This window comes from Cebus imitator, unplaced genomic scaffold, assembly GCF_001604975.1.
Source record: "Cebus imitator isolate Cc_AM_T3 unplaced genomic scaffold, Cebus_imitator-1.0 Scaffold406, whole genome shotgun sequence".
Lineage (NCBI taxonomy): Eukaryota > Metazoa > Chordata > Mammalia > Primates > Cebidae > Cebus > Cebus imitator.
Genome location: NW_016107721.1, coordinates 590852 through 604686, shown reverse-complemented (window position 1 = coordinate 604686; position 13835 = coordinate 590852). Strand labels below are relative to the sequence as shown.

The following is a 13835-nucleotide window of genomic DNA, read 5'->3' as shown; positions in this document are numbered from 1 at the left end:
AAAAAAAAAAAAAAAAAAAAAAAAAAAAAAAAAAAAAAAAAAAAAAAAAAAAAACAAGGAAATACTCTGACAAGCTTTGTCAATAAATTCAACAACTAGGTTTAAATGACTTCAAAAAAGTCCTTGAAAGATGCAATTTATCATAACTGCCTCAACATATCTGTTAAACTGAATTAGTAGTTCAAAATATTCTCACAAAGAAAATGCCCAACTTAAAACTGCAAACAACCTAAATGCTCAACTGAAGACTGTATAAACAAATCATACTTAGAAAAAAAATAGAAATGAAGAACTACTGATATGCACATGAATGACTTTCATTATGTTAAACACAAGATGTCGGACCCAAAGACTACATACTATATGATTCCATTTAGATGCCACTGAAGAATAGGCAAAACCAAGCAATAGTGAAATAATTGAGGACTGTGCTTACAGGGGAGGAGGTAGTGACTGGAAAAAGGCAGCAGGGAATTTTTAGGCACAAGTTCTTTACTTTGGGGTATAAATTATATGGGTAGAGGCATTTATTCAAATCACTGTGCATTAGCTTAACATCTGTGCATTTCAGTGTAGGTGATCCATGCCTTAAAAAACTATTACCGTAAATAAAAAGGAGATGTTTCTACAATCCCCTCTCGAAACGGCCAACATGTTTTCCCTTAAGAAAATTAGAATGTAATTTGAAACTATGTTTTTACTTTAATCATTATGATATTTTTTCTGTGCCTTAGGTGGACTGTGGTGGCTCACACCTATAATCCTCGCATTTTGGGAGGCTGAGGTCAGAGGATCACTTGAGCCCAGGAGTTGAAGACCAGCTTGGGCTACAAAGTGAACCCTGTTTCTACAAGAAACCAAAAAATTAGCCAGGGATAGTGGCACATGCTTGTGGTCCCAACTACTACAAAGGTTGAGGCAGGAGGATTGCTTGAACCCAGGGGGTTGAAGCAGCAGTTAGCCATGTTTGTGACACTGTACTCCAGCCTGGTGACAGCGCACCCCTATCTCAAAAAAAAGAAAAGAAAAAAAAAATTACTGCAATCTTTTTAATAGCATTTCTAATATTATAGGAATGTACTATAATTTCACCATTCCTCAGTGATGAATACTTAGCATGTTTTATGGGTTTTCTCAATTAGAACAAATAAAACACATTTTATTAAAATAAAGCCAAGCTTTGCAAAGGAAGAATAATTAAAGACTAAGTTTTTAGAAACCATCAACACAATAAGAAAGTTCAGATAAAGGATATTTCTTTTACCCATGAAGATTCCCCAGGCACCGGAACACAATAGAAAGTCTGTCTTTCCAAAGTGGTATTTCGTGGAGAGTTTAAATCAAGTTCTTGTTGAGGCTACGATACACATAAAAAGTATTTAAAAAAATTTATTAAAAAAAAACAAAACAAAACAAAATTTATTTTAAAATTAGCAAGCACATTTTCATGTAACACCACAGCAAATATTTTACAAGTTAATTTAATTAACAAGTAACTAATTCCAAACTATCACTTTTTAAAAGAAAATTGATAAAAAATCATTTCTTCTTTTTTTTGATACAGAATTTCACTCTTGTTGCCCAGGCTGGAGTGTAATGGCACTGCACCTCCACCTCCTGGTTCAAGCGATTCTCCTGCCTCAGCCTCCCAAGTTAGCTGGGATTACAGGCAAGTGCCACTACACGTGGCGAATTTTGTGTTTTTAGTAGAGAAGGGGTTTCTCCATGTTGGTCAGGCTGGTCTCAAACTCCCGACCTCAGGTAATCCACCCGCCCTGGCCTCCCAAAGTGCTGGGATTATAGGCGTGAGCCATCACGCCCAGCCTGAAATCATTTCAAATACAGTCATCAAACACTTCCTCCTTCAAATCCAGAAAAATTGGACCTCTATGGAGTGACTTATGGTCTGGGTCTAGTTCTCTGCTTTGTGGATCTAGAACCTTACTTCTATCAGATTATCTAGGGTTTTTACATTCTTGGAGTCTAACTCTTGGCTTACCCAAACCTCAGGAGATTGATTTATCAAACCCTAACATCAGTCTGTTAATTCACAGAAGTTGTTGTTAATTAAATATTCTGGTTCAGTAGGCAGATCTGGACAGAAAAATAGCCCTAATTTGGAAGGTTACTGCAAAGATTATATTTAACAAAAATATGACTTCTGACAATTATTTAGAGTAATGAACTCAATTTGAAAGACAGACCTGTGCAATCTTAACACATGATGAACTTCAGGGCTCTCTCTTTTAGAGTCTTTCCACAAAATAAATGCTGTGCCAAGCCTAATGGATCAACTGTATTAATGATTATAGTATCCCTTGTTTAAGGAGCCCTAACACATTAGGCTAATATATTAATTATTGTATACTAGAAAAAGTTGTGTATTAATATAACTCAGTAATCTCAATATCTGGAAATGGGCCAATAAAAGAGATGAGGCTGCCCATGTGCAACGCTATTAAAGGCTAAGAGAGAGTCAGTACACAAGTTGCTCAAAAATCATAAATAAGAGACTCATTCTAGGAAAAAGGTACTTTGGGCCTAGAAAGAAAAGCAAACAAAAAATCCTAGCTTGTATGCATTAGGCTCAAACTTGATGTCTCCTGGGTCTCTTCTACCTCTCAGAGTTTTCTAAGTATATTTGAAAGAGAATATGCCTTTCCTAGGGAGTAATATCTGACTTTTGAATCTCATCTCAGAGCTACCTAGGAATGATTATTTCACTAAATTTCTATATTACAGGCTGATTCTGACAGTTTTCTATGAAAAACAGTGGGAATGCCACTGGCTTTGTCTTTGAAAGAATAAAAAAGGATTTAATTTTGCAACCTAGGGTACTTTGTTTTACATATATTATATATGGGTATAGGAGACAGAAATTAATTTTGGCATTAACAGTATTTTCCCTTCTAAAAGATCTTTAGAAGACTAAAAAAGTCACATCAAACTCTTAAATAAAGCCAAATAAAGAAAGCATTTCACATGATTTCTTATGACTTATATACAAAATAAATAAATTTAAGATTAGCCAAATTATAAATTCTCTGTTTAGGAAAAATTCTGACTAAAAACGTTTTACATACATTAAAGATACATACCCCACACTCTGCTACATCTCTATATTTTCCAAAATGAAGAACCTATGACCCAAAACATAGGAAAACAGAATTATATCAATATATCAGAACCCAAACTACCGCAAACAGTGCAAGAACAAAATTAATACCACAAATTCAGGAAAACAGCAATACTTACATGTGCTTTTGTGTTTTGATTAACCGTTTCATAAACTCCCATGTAAAACTCAGGGTCAAACATATCCTGAATCATGCAACGAAATTTCACAAAACTATTAGGTTTCAAATAATGAAGGGGAACTTCATTCAGTGACGGTACCTTAAAAGAAAATAATCAAGTAAGTCAACTAAATATCCCATCTATATAACATTAAGCATACATACACAAACTTTATATCCAGACTCAAACTGTTAAACACCCACCCACCCATACCTCATCAGGTAGCCGAATGATTTCACTGGCCAACATAATTCTTGGGATAAGTTCTCTTCCAGTTCCTTCCCAGTTTTAGATAACATTTGACCATAATGTAAAAGAATGCTAAAAAATGTTTTTCATTTAGAACACTTTTCAATGAGCAAAAAGGCATTGACCTCATTGAGCTCTTCTCTTAAAACTAGCACACACCAATTCTTTCAAAATGAAGGTAATAAAACAAAGGTAACTGATGCTTTTGCAACTAAAGATTTGTCTTAGGAAGCAATACAGTCAGTTACTGCCACCTAGAGGCATAATGTATTAGTATTTATTTGCTTAAACAATTAGCAAGAGACGAAAATCTTTTCATCCAAACATACCTGAAGCAGAAGTACACATTAATCTACATGTTTTTAAATTACATGTGTGTTACTACTCTACCAAGAGAAATTGTGTCGTCTGCCCAACCCTCTCCCCCGAAAATAGCAATAAGCTTACCCACTTAGGAGCATTATTTTCCTTCAGCTTTTCCTTAAAATACTCAATTACTTTCTTCTCCCAGTCAGGATTAACTCCATTTTGGGCTGAAAGAGAAATGTACTTTTCAAAGCTAATATACAGGCAATATATGATCAGAGACTATGATCAGGTGAGTCACACAATAGTTTAGCCAGCAAAAACCAAACTAAAATTTGCTACTATGATAGAATGAACTTTAGCTAAAAGGATGAATTTTATACTTCAGTGTGTCTGAAGTACTACACAAGACGCATTCAAGAAACTGTACTGGGCCGGGAGAGGGACAGTTATAAATCAGGAGGATGTTGACTTCCTGTCAGCTCTCTGGCATCCACAGTGAAGCTGGGGACACCTACAGAATGACATACAAGGCCACCTAGATTCAGCAGCCTATGAGCCACTGCTTGTAAAGCACTTTGTTCTTTTAAAACATTTTTATGTAGTTTTTTGTTAATCTTTACAACTATCCTGAAATGAGGAGCTGAAGTTTGCTTACAATTTCATTTGGGAATAATTCCAGATTCAAAAAAGTTGGAAAGAACACCTATATCCCGGCCTCACTTGCTTATCATTTGCTCCATCTCTTATTATTTTTCTGACTCATTTAAGTTGCACAGGCTGGGTGTGGTGGCTCACCCCCATAATCCCAGCACTTTGGTAGGCTGAGGTGGGGGTATCACCTGAGGTTGGGAGTTTGACACCAGCCTGACCAACATGGAGAAACCCCATCTCTACTAAAAATATAAAATTAGCCAGGCGTGATGGCGCATGCCTGTAATCCCAGCTACTCGGGAGCCTGAAGCAGGAGAACTGCTTGAACCTAGGAGGTGGAGGCTGCGGCGAGCCAAGATCTCACCATTGCACTCCAGCCTGGGCAACAAGAGTGAAACTCCGTCTCAAAAAATCAAACAAACAAAAATCAGATTAAGCTGCACTATCAGGTATTTTTGCCTCCAAATATTTCAGTGTATCTCCTAAGGAAACTATCTTCTATAACCGTAGAACTGTTATCAACCTCAGGAAATTCAAAATTGACCAACCATCCATATTCCAATTTGTCTTATGACCCAATACTACCCTCTGTTGCACTTTTTTCCCTTCAGTACAGGACCTGGCCTAGGATCACTTTCGCATTTAGCTATCAGGTCTCTTCACTCTCCTTTAATCTGAAATAGTTCCTCAAGCTTTATATTTTATGACATTGCTATTTAAGAATAAGGTCCTTTTTAAAACATTGAATGCTTCTCAATTTGGATTTGTTGGTTCCCTTATGATTAGATTCCAATCAAGTATAACCAAACTGCTGTTTAAGAGATGTTGTCAAACTACTGTTTAAGTGATATTTTGTCCTTCCAGTTATCTGAAAAGACATGATGTTCATCTTCCCTTCATTGGTGATGTTAATTTTGATCACCCAGTCAAAGTGATAGTCCCTTTATCTACTGTGTAGTTTATTTACTCCTTACAATTAACATGTCATCTACAGAACGCACTTATGGGAATTGGCCAAGACCAAAAAGTGAGCTATTGATGGAATACAGATACTAAATACTAAATACTAAATACTAAAACCACCAAACCACACAGCAGGCCAATCCTGCCACTGTATTCATCACACAAGTCTTATGAAGATTTGGAGTACAAATTTGTTGAAAATGCTTATACAATCCTAACACCATGTTTGAGCAGGACTTCCAAATACGGTTACTTATCTGGACAAAGGCCAGTTCTGAAAAAGAAGTAGGGATGGGTGACTCCTCAGGTGATTCTGATGCTCAGGTGTTAAATCCAGTAGCAAGCTGGTCCTCAAAGTTGGTTCCCTGAACAGCATGATTAGCACCACCTGAATACTTGTTAGAAATGCAAATTATTCAGCCCAGCCCCAAACCATAGAATCAGAAACTCTTAAGGGTGGAGCCTAGCAATTCATGTTTTAAAAAGCCCTCTAGGTTACTGACTGTAATGCACACTGAAGTTTAAGAATCGCTGCTCTACTAGATACAGTGAATTGGGTAAAAGATAAGTGGGTATTTTCGCTTATAGTCAAAATGGATGTTTAAAGAAAAGACTATTACACAGCCATGACTGCCACACCAACTATTCTGCCTGCAATTGTGTAAAAAATGTAGGACTACCACGTAACAAGTAGTAAAGCTATATTAAGCAGTGACTAGGGAGCAGCAAGTTATTTCTAAGTTACTTGAATGTATATAAATGCAATTTTTTTTTTTGACACAGGGTGTTGCTCTGTCACTCAGGATGCAATGCAGTGTCGTCATCCTGGCTCACTGCAACCTTAATTTCCTGAGCTCAATCGATCGTCTGGTCTCAGTCTCCTGAGTAGCTGGGACCCAGGCATGTCCCATCATGCCTGGCTACCTTTAAGTTTTTTGTAGTAACAGAGGTCTTGCTATGTTGTCCAGGTTGGTCTTGAACTCCTGGGCTCAAGTAATTGATCCTTCCACCTCTGGACTTAAAATGAAAAAAAGTCTCCCGGCTAGGCACAGTGGCTCACAACTGTAATTGCAGCACTTTGGGAGGCTGACGCGGGTGGATCACCTGAGGTCAGGAGTTCGAGACAAGCCTGGCCAACATGGTAAAACCCCGTTTCTACTAAACATACAAAAATTAGCCAGACGTGGTGGTGCATGCCTATAATTCTAACTACTCGGGAAGCCGATGCAGGAGAATCACTTGAACCCAGGAGGTAGAGGTTATAGTGAACCAAGGCTGCCCCACTGCACTCCAGCCTTGGTGCTAAGAACAAAACTCTGACTCCACCCCCGATAAAAAAAGAAAAAATTATCAAGACACTGGATTCCTCCAGACCTCATGTATGTCTTTCTCCCTTAAGGTCCAACTATGTATCCTTACCATCTTAGTGCAATAAATCTTGGGAGAAGTACAACTATACAATGAGTGATATAAGTCCTTCTAGTAAATCTTCAGGCATATGGATGGTTGTGGGACCACCACCCACACATTTGTGTATGAATACTTCATTTCTTTTCATTGCTATTATTTCTCTGAATAACAACCAATTTGTTTATCTGTTTGCTTGCTGAAGGACATTCAGATTGTCTTCAGGTTTTGACAACTATGAACGAAACTATAGAATACGTGTCTGCAGCTTTTCACGTGAACATGAGCTTTCATTTTTCTAGAATGAATATCTAGATATGACACAACTGGGTACATGGTAAATATATGATTAAGATTCTGCCTGTGTTCCAAAGTGACTACACCATTTTGCTTTCTAAGAGATCTAGCTGTTCATATCCTTGCCAGTGCTTAGTACACTATGTATTTTTAAATTTTAGCTGTTCTACTATGTAATATCATGGCTTAAATTTGCATCTTTTCAGGGGGATATTTGCCATCCTTGTATCCTTTCTGGTGAAATGTCTATTTAGGCATACTTAACTCTTTTTCCCCTTTTAAAATTGAGTTTTTAAATTGCCACTGTGTTTTCGTTTATATTCTGGATTCAAGTTCTTTTTCTGATATTGGATTTTCAAATATATTCTCCCAGTGTACAGTTTGTCTTTTCATGCTAATAGTAACTTTTTTTTTTTTACAGAGGAAAGGTTTTTAATTTTGATGAAGCCCAATTTATCAAATTTTTATTTTATGCATTGTGCCTCTGTTATCATGTTTTAAGAACTCATTGCCAAACCCCAGGTCACAAAGATATGTTTTCTTCTAAAAGTTTTATACTTTCAGGTTTTATAGTTAGATCTATAATCCATTTTGAGTTAATTTTTATATGAAATGAAGTGTAGGTCGAGATTTGTATTTTTCCATATAAAGGTTGAACTGTTCATGTCTTTGTTGAAAATAATAGCCTTTCTCCATTTGAATTAGCTTTTGTATCTTTGGGGTTTTTCCTTTTTTTTTTTTTTTTTTCCCTAGAGACAGGGTTTCATCATGTTGGTCAGGCTGGTTTTGAACTGGTGATCCACCCACCTCTGCTTCCCGAAGTGCTAAGATTACAGGCGTTTTGAGCTCCTGACCTCAGGCGCCCACCCTTGTATCTTCGTTAAAAAGCAAGAGGGCCAATGTGGTGGCTCATGCCTGTAATCCCAGCACTTTGGGAGGCCAAGGCGGGCGGATCAACTGAGGTCAGGAGTTCGAGACCAGCCTGTCCAACATAGTAAAACCTCATTTCTACTAAAAATACAAAAATTAGCCAGGCGTGGCGGCATGCGCCTGTAATCCCAGCTAGTTGGGAGGCTGAGACAGCAGAATCCTTTGAACCAGAGAGGCGGTAGTTTCAGTGAGCTGAGATTGTGCTGCTACACTCCAGCCTGGGTGACACAGTGAGACCTCAGTCTCCAAAAGGAAAAAAAAAAAAAAAAAGGCAATGAGGACAACAGGAATAAACCTTGAAAACATTATGCTAAGTGAGACAAGCCAGACATAAAAGGTCAAATATTGTATGATTCTACTTATATGAGTTAACTAGAGTAGGTAAATTCAGTGAGAAACTACAATAGAAGTTCTGGGGGGAGACTAGCGGGAACTGGGGCTGTGGGGACAGATGGCCATTTCATCTTGGGTGAGTTTGGACAGTTTGCAGTTGTGATCAGCAGAATAATGCCCAACCCCTCCCCACCAAGAAATTCATGTCCTAATCCCCAGAACTTGTAAATATATGTTATATGGGAATTAAGGTAGCAAATGGAATTAAGGCTAATAATCAGCTGAACTTAAAAATGCAAAATTATCTGGGTGGGTTCAATATAATCACAAGGGTCCTTAAATGTGGAAGGAGGCAGCAAAAGAGGAAGTTACAGTAAGATGTGAGAACAACTCAACTTGTTGTCTTTGAAAATGGAAGCGGGCCACAAGCCAAAAAATGTGGGCAGACTCTAGATGCAGGAAAAGCCTCCACAATGGAATACAAGCCCTGTTAACAATTTGATTTTACCCCATTAAGACCCATGTCAGACTCTGTCTCCAGGATTGTAAATAAAAACCTTTTGTTTTAAAGCCACTACATCTGTAATTTGTTACAGGAAAAATAGGAAACTAACACAGTGGTTTCTGAGGAACTGGTCCATTTCATCTAAGTAGATGAATTTGTATCTGCAGAGTTGTTTGTATTATCCTTTTCATGCCTGTACAGTCTGTGGTGGTCTCTCCTTTTCTAACATTGGTAATTTGTCTTCCTTTTTTTACCCCCCCTTTGCCAGTCTGGATAGAGGCTTATAATTTTATTAATTTATTTTTAAAGAGCTTTGGGTTTCACTGATTTTTTTTTTCTATTTAGTGGATTTTTCTCTTTTTTTCCTGTTTCCTATTTCTCTATTATTTCCTTTCTTGTTTAATTTGGGTTTACTTTGCTCTCCATTTCTAGTTTCATAGGTGGAAGCTTAAATTATTCACTTAAGTCCTTTCTTCTCTTCTAATGAAGTCAGTTAATGCATTTAAGCACATCTTTGGCTGTATCTCACAAATTTTGATATGCTGAGTTTTCATTTTGGTTTAGTTCACAATATTTAAAGCTTTCCTTTGAGAATTTTTAGTCCACGGATTGTTTAGAAGTGTTCTTTTTAAAGTTTGATATTTGGTTTATGACCCAGAATTTGGTTTATCTTGGTGAATGTTACATGTGCACTTTAAAAGAATGTGTATTCCACTGTCATTAGGTAGATAAATGTCAATTAGATCTACTTGGTTGTTTAGAAGTGTTCTTTTTAAAGTCTGATATTTGGTTTATGACCCAGAATATGGTTTATCTTGGTGAATGTTACATGCACACTTTAAAAGAATGTGTATTCCACTATAATTAGGTAGACAAATGTCAATTAGATGTACTTGGTTAATGGTGTTGTGTAGTTGTGTGTCGTTCAGTATGCTTGATTTTCTATCCACTATTATGTCAAGTACTGAGAATGGAGTAGAAAAATATCTAACTACAATTGCAGATTTGCCTATTTTTTCTTTTACTTATGCTGGTTTTTCTTCATACATTTTGAAGCTCTGTTGCTTGGTACATATATAGTTATGTCTTCTTGGTGAACTGACTGTTTTAACATTATATAACGTGCCTCTTGTCCTCTTCTCACACAACCTTTCTTAAAAACATTTTAGGAGGCCGGGCGTGGTGGCTCAAGCCTGTAATCCCAGCACTTTGGGAGGCCGAGGCGGGTGGATCACGGGGTCAAGAGATCGAGACCATCCTGGTCAACATGGTGAAACCCCGTCTCTACTAAAAATACAAAAAAAAATTAGCTGGGCATGGTGGCGCGTGCCTGTAATCCCAGCTACTCAGGAGGCTGAGGCAGGCGGATTACCTGAGGTCAGGAGTTTGAGACCAGCCTGGCCAACATGGTGAAACCCCATCTCTACTAAAAATACAAAACTTAGTTGGGCATGGTGGCAGGCACCAGTAATCCCAGCTACTTGGGAGGCGGAGGCAGGAGAATCACTTGAACCTGAGAAGTAAAATGGTGCAGCCATTGTGGAAAAGTCTGGCAATTCCTCAAAAAGTTAAATATAAAATTATAATATGACCTTGCAATTCCATCCCTAGGTATATCTGGGAAAGAACCAAAAACTTATATGCACACAAAAACATTTACATGAATGTTTATACCAGCACTATTTATAACAGGCAGGAAATAACCCAAGTGTCCATCAACAAATATATGGAAGGCCGGGTGCGGTGGCTCAAGCCTGTAATCCCAGCACTTTGGGAGGCCGAGGCGGGTGGATCACGAGGTCAAGAGATAGAGACCATCCTGGTCAACATGGTGGAACCCCGTCTCTACTAAAAATACAAAAAATTAGCTGGGCATGGTGGCGCGTGCCTGTAATCCCAGCTACTCAGGAGGCTGAGGCAGGAGAATTGCCTGAAGCCAGGAGGCGGAGGTTGCGGTGAGCCGAGATCGCGCCATTGCACTCCAGCCTGGGTAACAAGAGCGAAACTCCGTCTCAAAAAAAAAAACAAAACAAATATATGGATTAACAAAATGCAGTACAGGCATACAATGGAATATTATTTTCAGTCATAAAAACAATGCAGACTGGGTACAGTGGCTCACATCTGTAATCCCAGCACTTTGGAAGGCCAAGGCAGGAGGTTCACTTGAGGCCAGGAGTTTGAGCCCAGCCTGGGCAACATAGTGAGACCCCAAATCTACAAAAAATGTTTTAAAAATTAGCTGGGTGTGGCGATACATGCCTATAGTCCCAGCTACTCAGGAAGCTGAGGCTGCAGGATCACTTGAGGCTGGAAGTTCAAGGCTGCTGTGAGCCACGATCTTGCCACAGCATTCCATCCTGGACAGCAGAGATAGATTCTGTCTCAAAAAAAAAAAGGAATGCAGTATGCAGTACTCATTCATACTATGACATGGATGAACCATGAAAATATCATGGCAAACGAAAAGAGGCCAGACTCCAAAGGCCATATGTTGTATAATTCCATCTACATGAAACGTTCAGAATAGGTAAATCCGTGGGCAGACGTACAATTGTGGGCAGGGGTTGCAGCGAGCCAAGATCTCCCATTGCACTCCAGCCTGGGCAAGAGTGAGAATCTGCCTCACTCCATCTCAAAAAGAAAAAGAAAATGGTAGTGGTGATGATGGTTGCACAACATCATTATGAATATAGTAAAACAAAAAAACAAAAAAACAAAAAAAACTGAATGGCACATTTTAAAATGGTAAATTTTGTTATATGAATTATATTTCAAAGAAAAAAAAATTTGGACCAACCCGAACAACATGGTGAAACCCCATCTCTACTAAAATACAAAAAGTTAGCCAGCATGTCAGCGTGCGCCTGTAGTCCCAGCTACTCGGAAGGCTGAGGCAGGAGAATTGCCTGAACCTGGGAGGCAGAGGTTGCAGTGAGCCGAGATCATGTCACTGTACTCCAACGTGGGTGACAGAGGGGACATAGCAAGACTGTCTCAAAAAAGAAAAAAAAGGGGGGCGGAGGTAACTTCTAAATGCAGAAATAAGTTAAAAGTGGTTATTTCAGGCCAGGCACGGTGGCAAGGCAGGTGGATCATGAGGTCAGGAGATCGAGACCATTCTGGCCAATATGGTGAAACCTCGTCTCTACTAAAAATACAAAATTTAGCCAGGCGTGGGGGCATACGCCTCCCAGCTACTCAGGAGTCTGAGGCAGGAGAATCGCTTGAACCCGGGAGGGGGAGGTTGCAGTGAGCCGAGATCACGCCACTCCACTCCAGCCTGAGCAACAAAGCCAAGACTGTCTCAAAAAAAAAAAAAAAAATTGGTTATTTCAATGGAGAGAGCACATACTTTTACTCAGTTGGTTTTTTACTCATCATACCATCATGTTGGTTTTTTGAAACCACGTGTAAGTTATCAAAAACTCCTTTTTATGCCATTTGCCATGGCTGCAAGAGCTATTCTTCTTTGAGAACACCCCCACTGTTGATGTGTGGACAAGTCACAACTGTCCCACGTAACACTGTGCCATGGGCACAGATGACTGATCTCTAAGTGAATGGATTCCTGACTCCATGTTGTGCCAATCAGAGTTTCTATGCCTGAAAATAAAGATGCTAGCTAGCGTGGGTTGGAACTGAGAACAAGTAAATTTGGGAGACATGGAGTAGAAAGTTAAGTGTGCAGAGATGAATGTAGCCTAAGAGAGAAATACTAAGTTGCTTGGATTCCTGCCTGCTTTCCAGTTCCTGAGTCCCCTGAGTCTCTTGGAATACCCAATCACTCTCCCTGCCATTGGGTTTGATAACCTTAATATAAATTACCTTTTTTTCAGTGGCCTACCAGGGACAGAGTGGTAGGAGAGATCCAACCTGGGTACGGACAATAAGGGCATGGATTGTCTGTTTAGATTCAAGATAATAATAAAAAGCAGACCAATTAACTTTATTATTGCTTTAAATTCTCTAAAATGCCAGTGATAAATTAGTCTGCTCTGCCCAATCCACCAACACTGCTCTTTTTGGCATCAGCTAGCCTAGTTCTGTTAGATATAATCAAAGAACCTTAAATACAACCAGAATAATGATCTTGGTCTAACCAATGACTGATGGGAAAACAGCGAAAGGAGGCTGGGTACAGCAGCTCACATCTGTAATCCCAGCAATTTGGGAGGCCAAGGGGGCAGGGGCAGATCACTTGAGGCCAGGAGTTCATGCCGAGATCATGCCACTGTACTCCAACCTGGGCCACAAAGGCGACAGAGGGAGACTCTGTCTCAATTAAAAAAAAAAACAAAACCCTCTAAAAGCAGAAACGGTTAAAGGTGGTTACTGCAGGCCAGGTGCGGTGGTTCATGCCTGTAATCCCAGCACTTTGTGAGGCCAAGGCAGATGGATCACAAGGTCAGGAGATGAGACCATCCTGGCCAACATGGCAAAACCCTGTCTCTACTAAAAATACAAAATTTAGCCAGGCATGGTGGCGTGCACCTACAGTCCCAGTACTCAGGAGGCTGAGGCACAAGAATGGCTTGAAACCAGGAGGTGGGGGTTGCAGTGAGCCGAGATCACACCACTGGCACTCCAGCCTGGGCAACAGTGCAAGACCCTGACTCCTAAAAGAGAAAAATTTTGAGATTTGTGATCTCAGTAGCCATTTCAATTAACAACATTTCTGATTAATCAGTCTTTCCACTGCTTTTGTTCAGCAAGTGTCCAGTGAGCACTTTCAATGTACAAAGCACATTCTAGGAAATTAGGATATAATGGTGAATAATGCACATACAGGCCCTGAATTTGCACAGTCAAGATCCAGCAAAGGAACTTCGGAAACAAGGAATTTCAACAATGCGCTTTGTATACTAATTTTCTTTTCTTTTTTTTTTTTTTT

General features: G+C 39.1%; 1 protein-coding gene across 1 annotated transcript in view; it reads right to left on the bottom strand.

Annotated features, from left to right (window-relative positions):
- The window catches only part of LOC108289571 (minichromosome maintenance complex binding protein), a 49658-nt gene that overhangs the window by 25836 nt on the left and 9987 nt on the right, over positions 1 to 13835 (bottom strand). The window contains exons 2-5 of the mRNA XM_017509087.2: positions 3994 to 4079; positions 3256 to 3396; positions 3099 to 3140; positions 1256 to 1357 (exon numbers count right to left, since the gene is read on the bottom strand). Coding sequence (XP_017364576.1) covers positions 1256 to 1357; positions 3099 to 3140; positions 3256 to 3396; positions 3994 to 4079 — 371 coding nt within the window. The remainder of the gene's footprint in view (positions 1 to 1255; positions 1358 to 3098; positions 3141 to 3255; positions 3397 to 3993; positions 4080 to 13835) is intronic.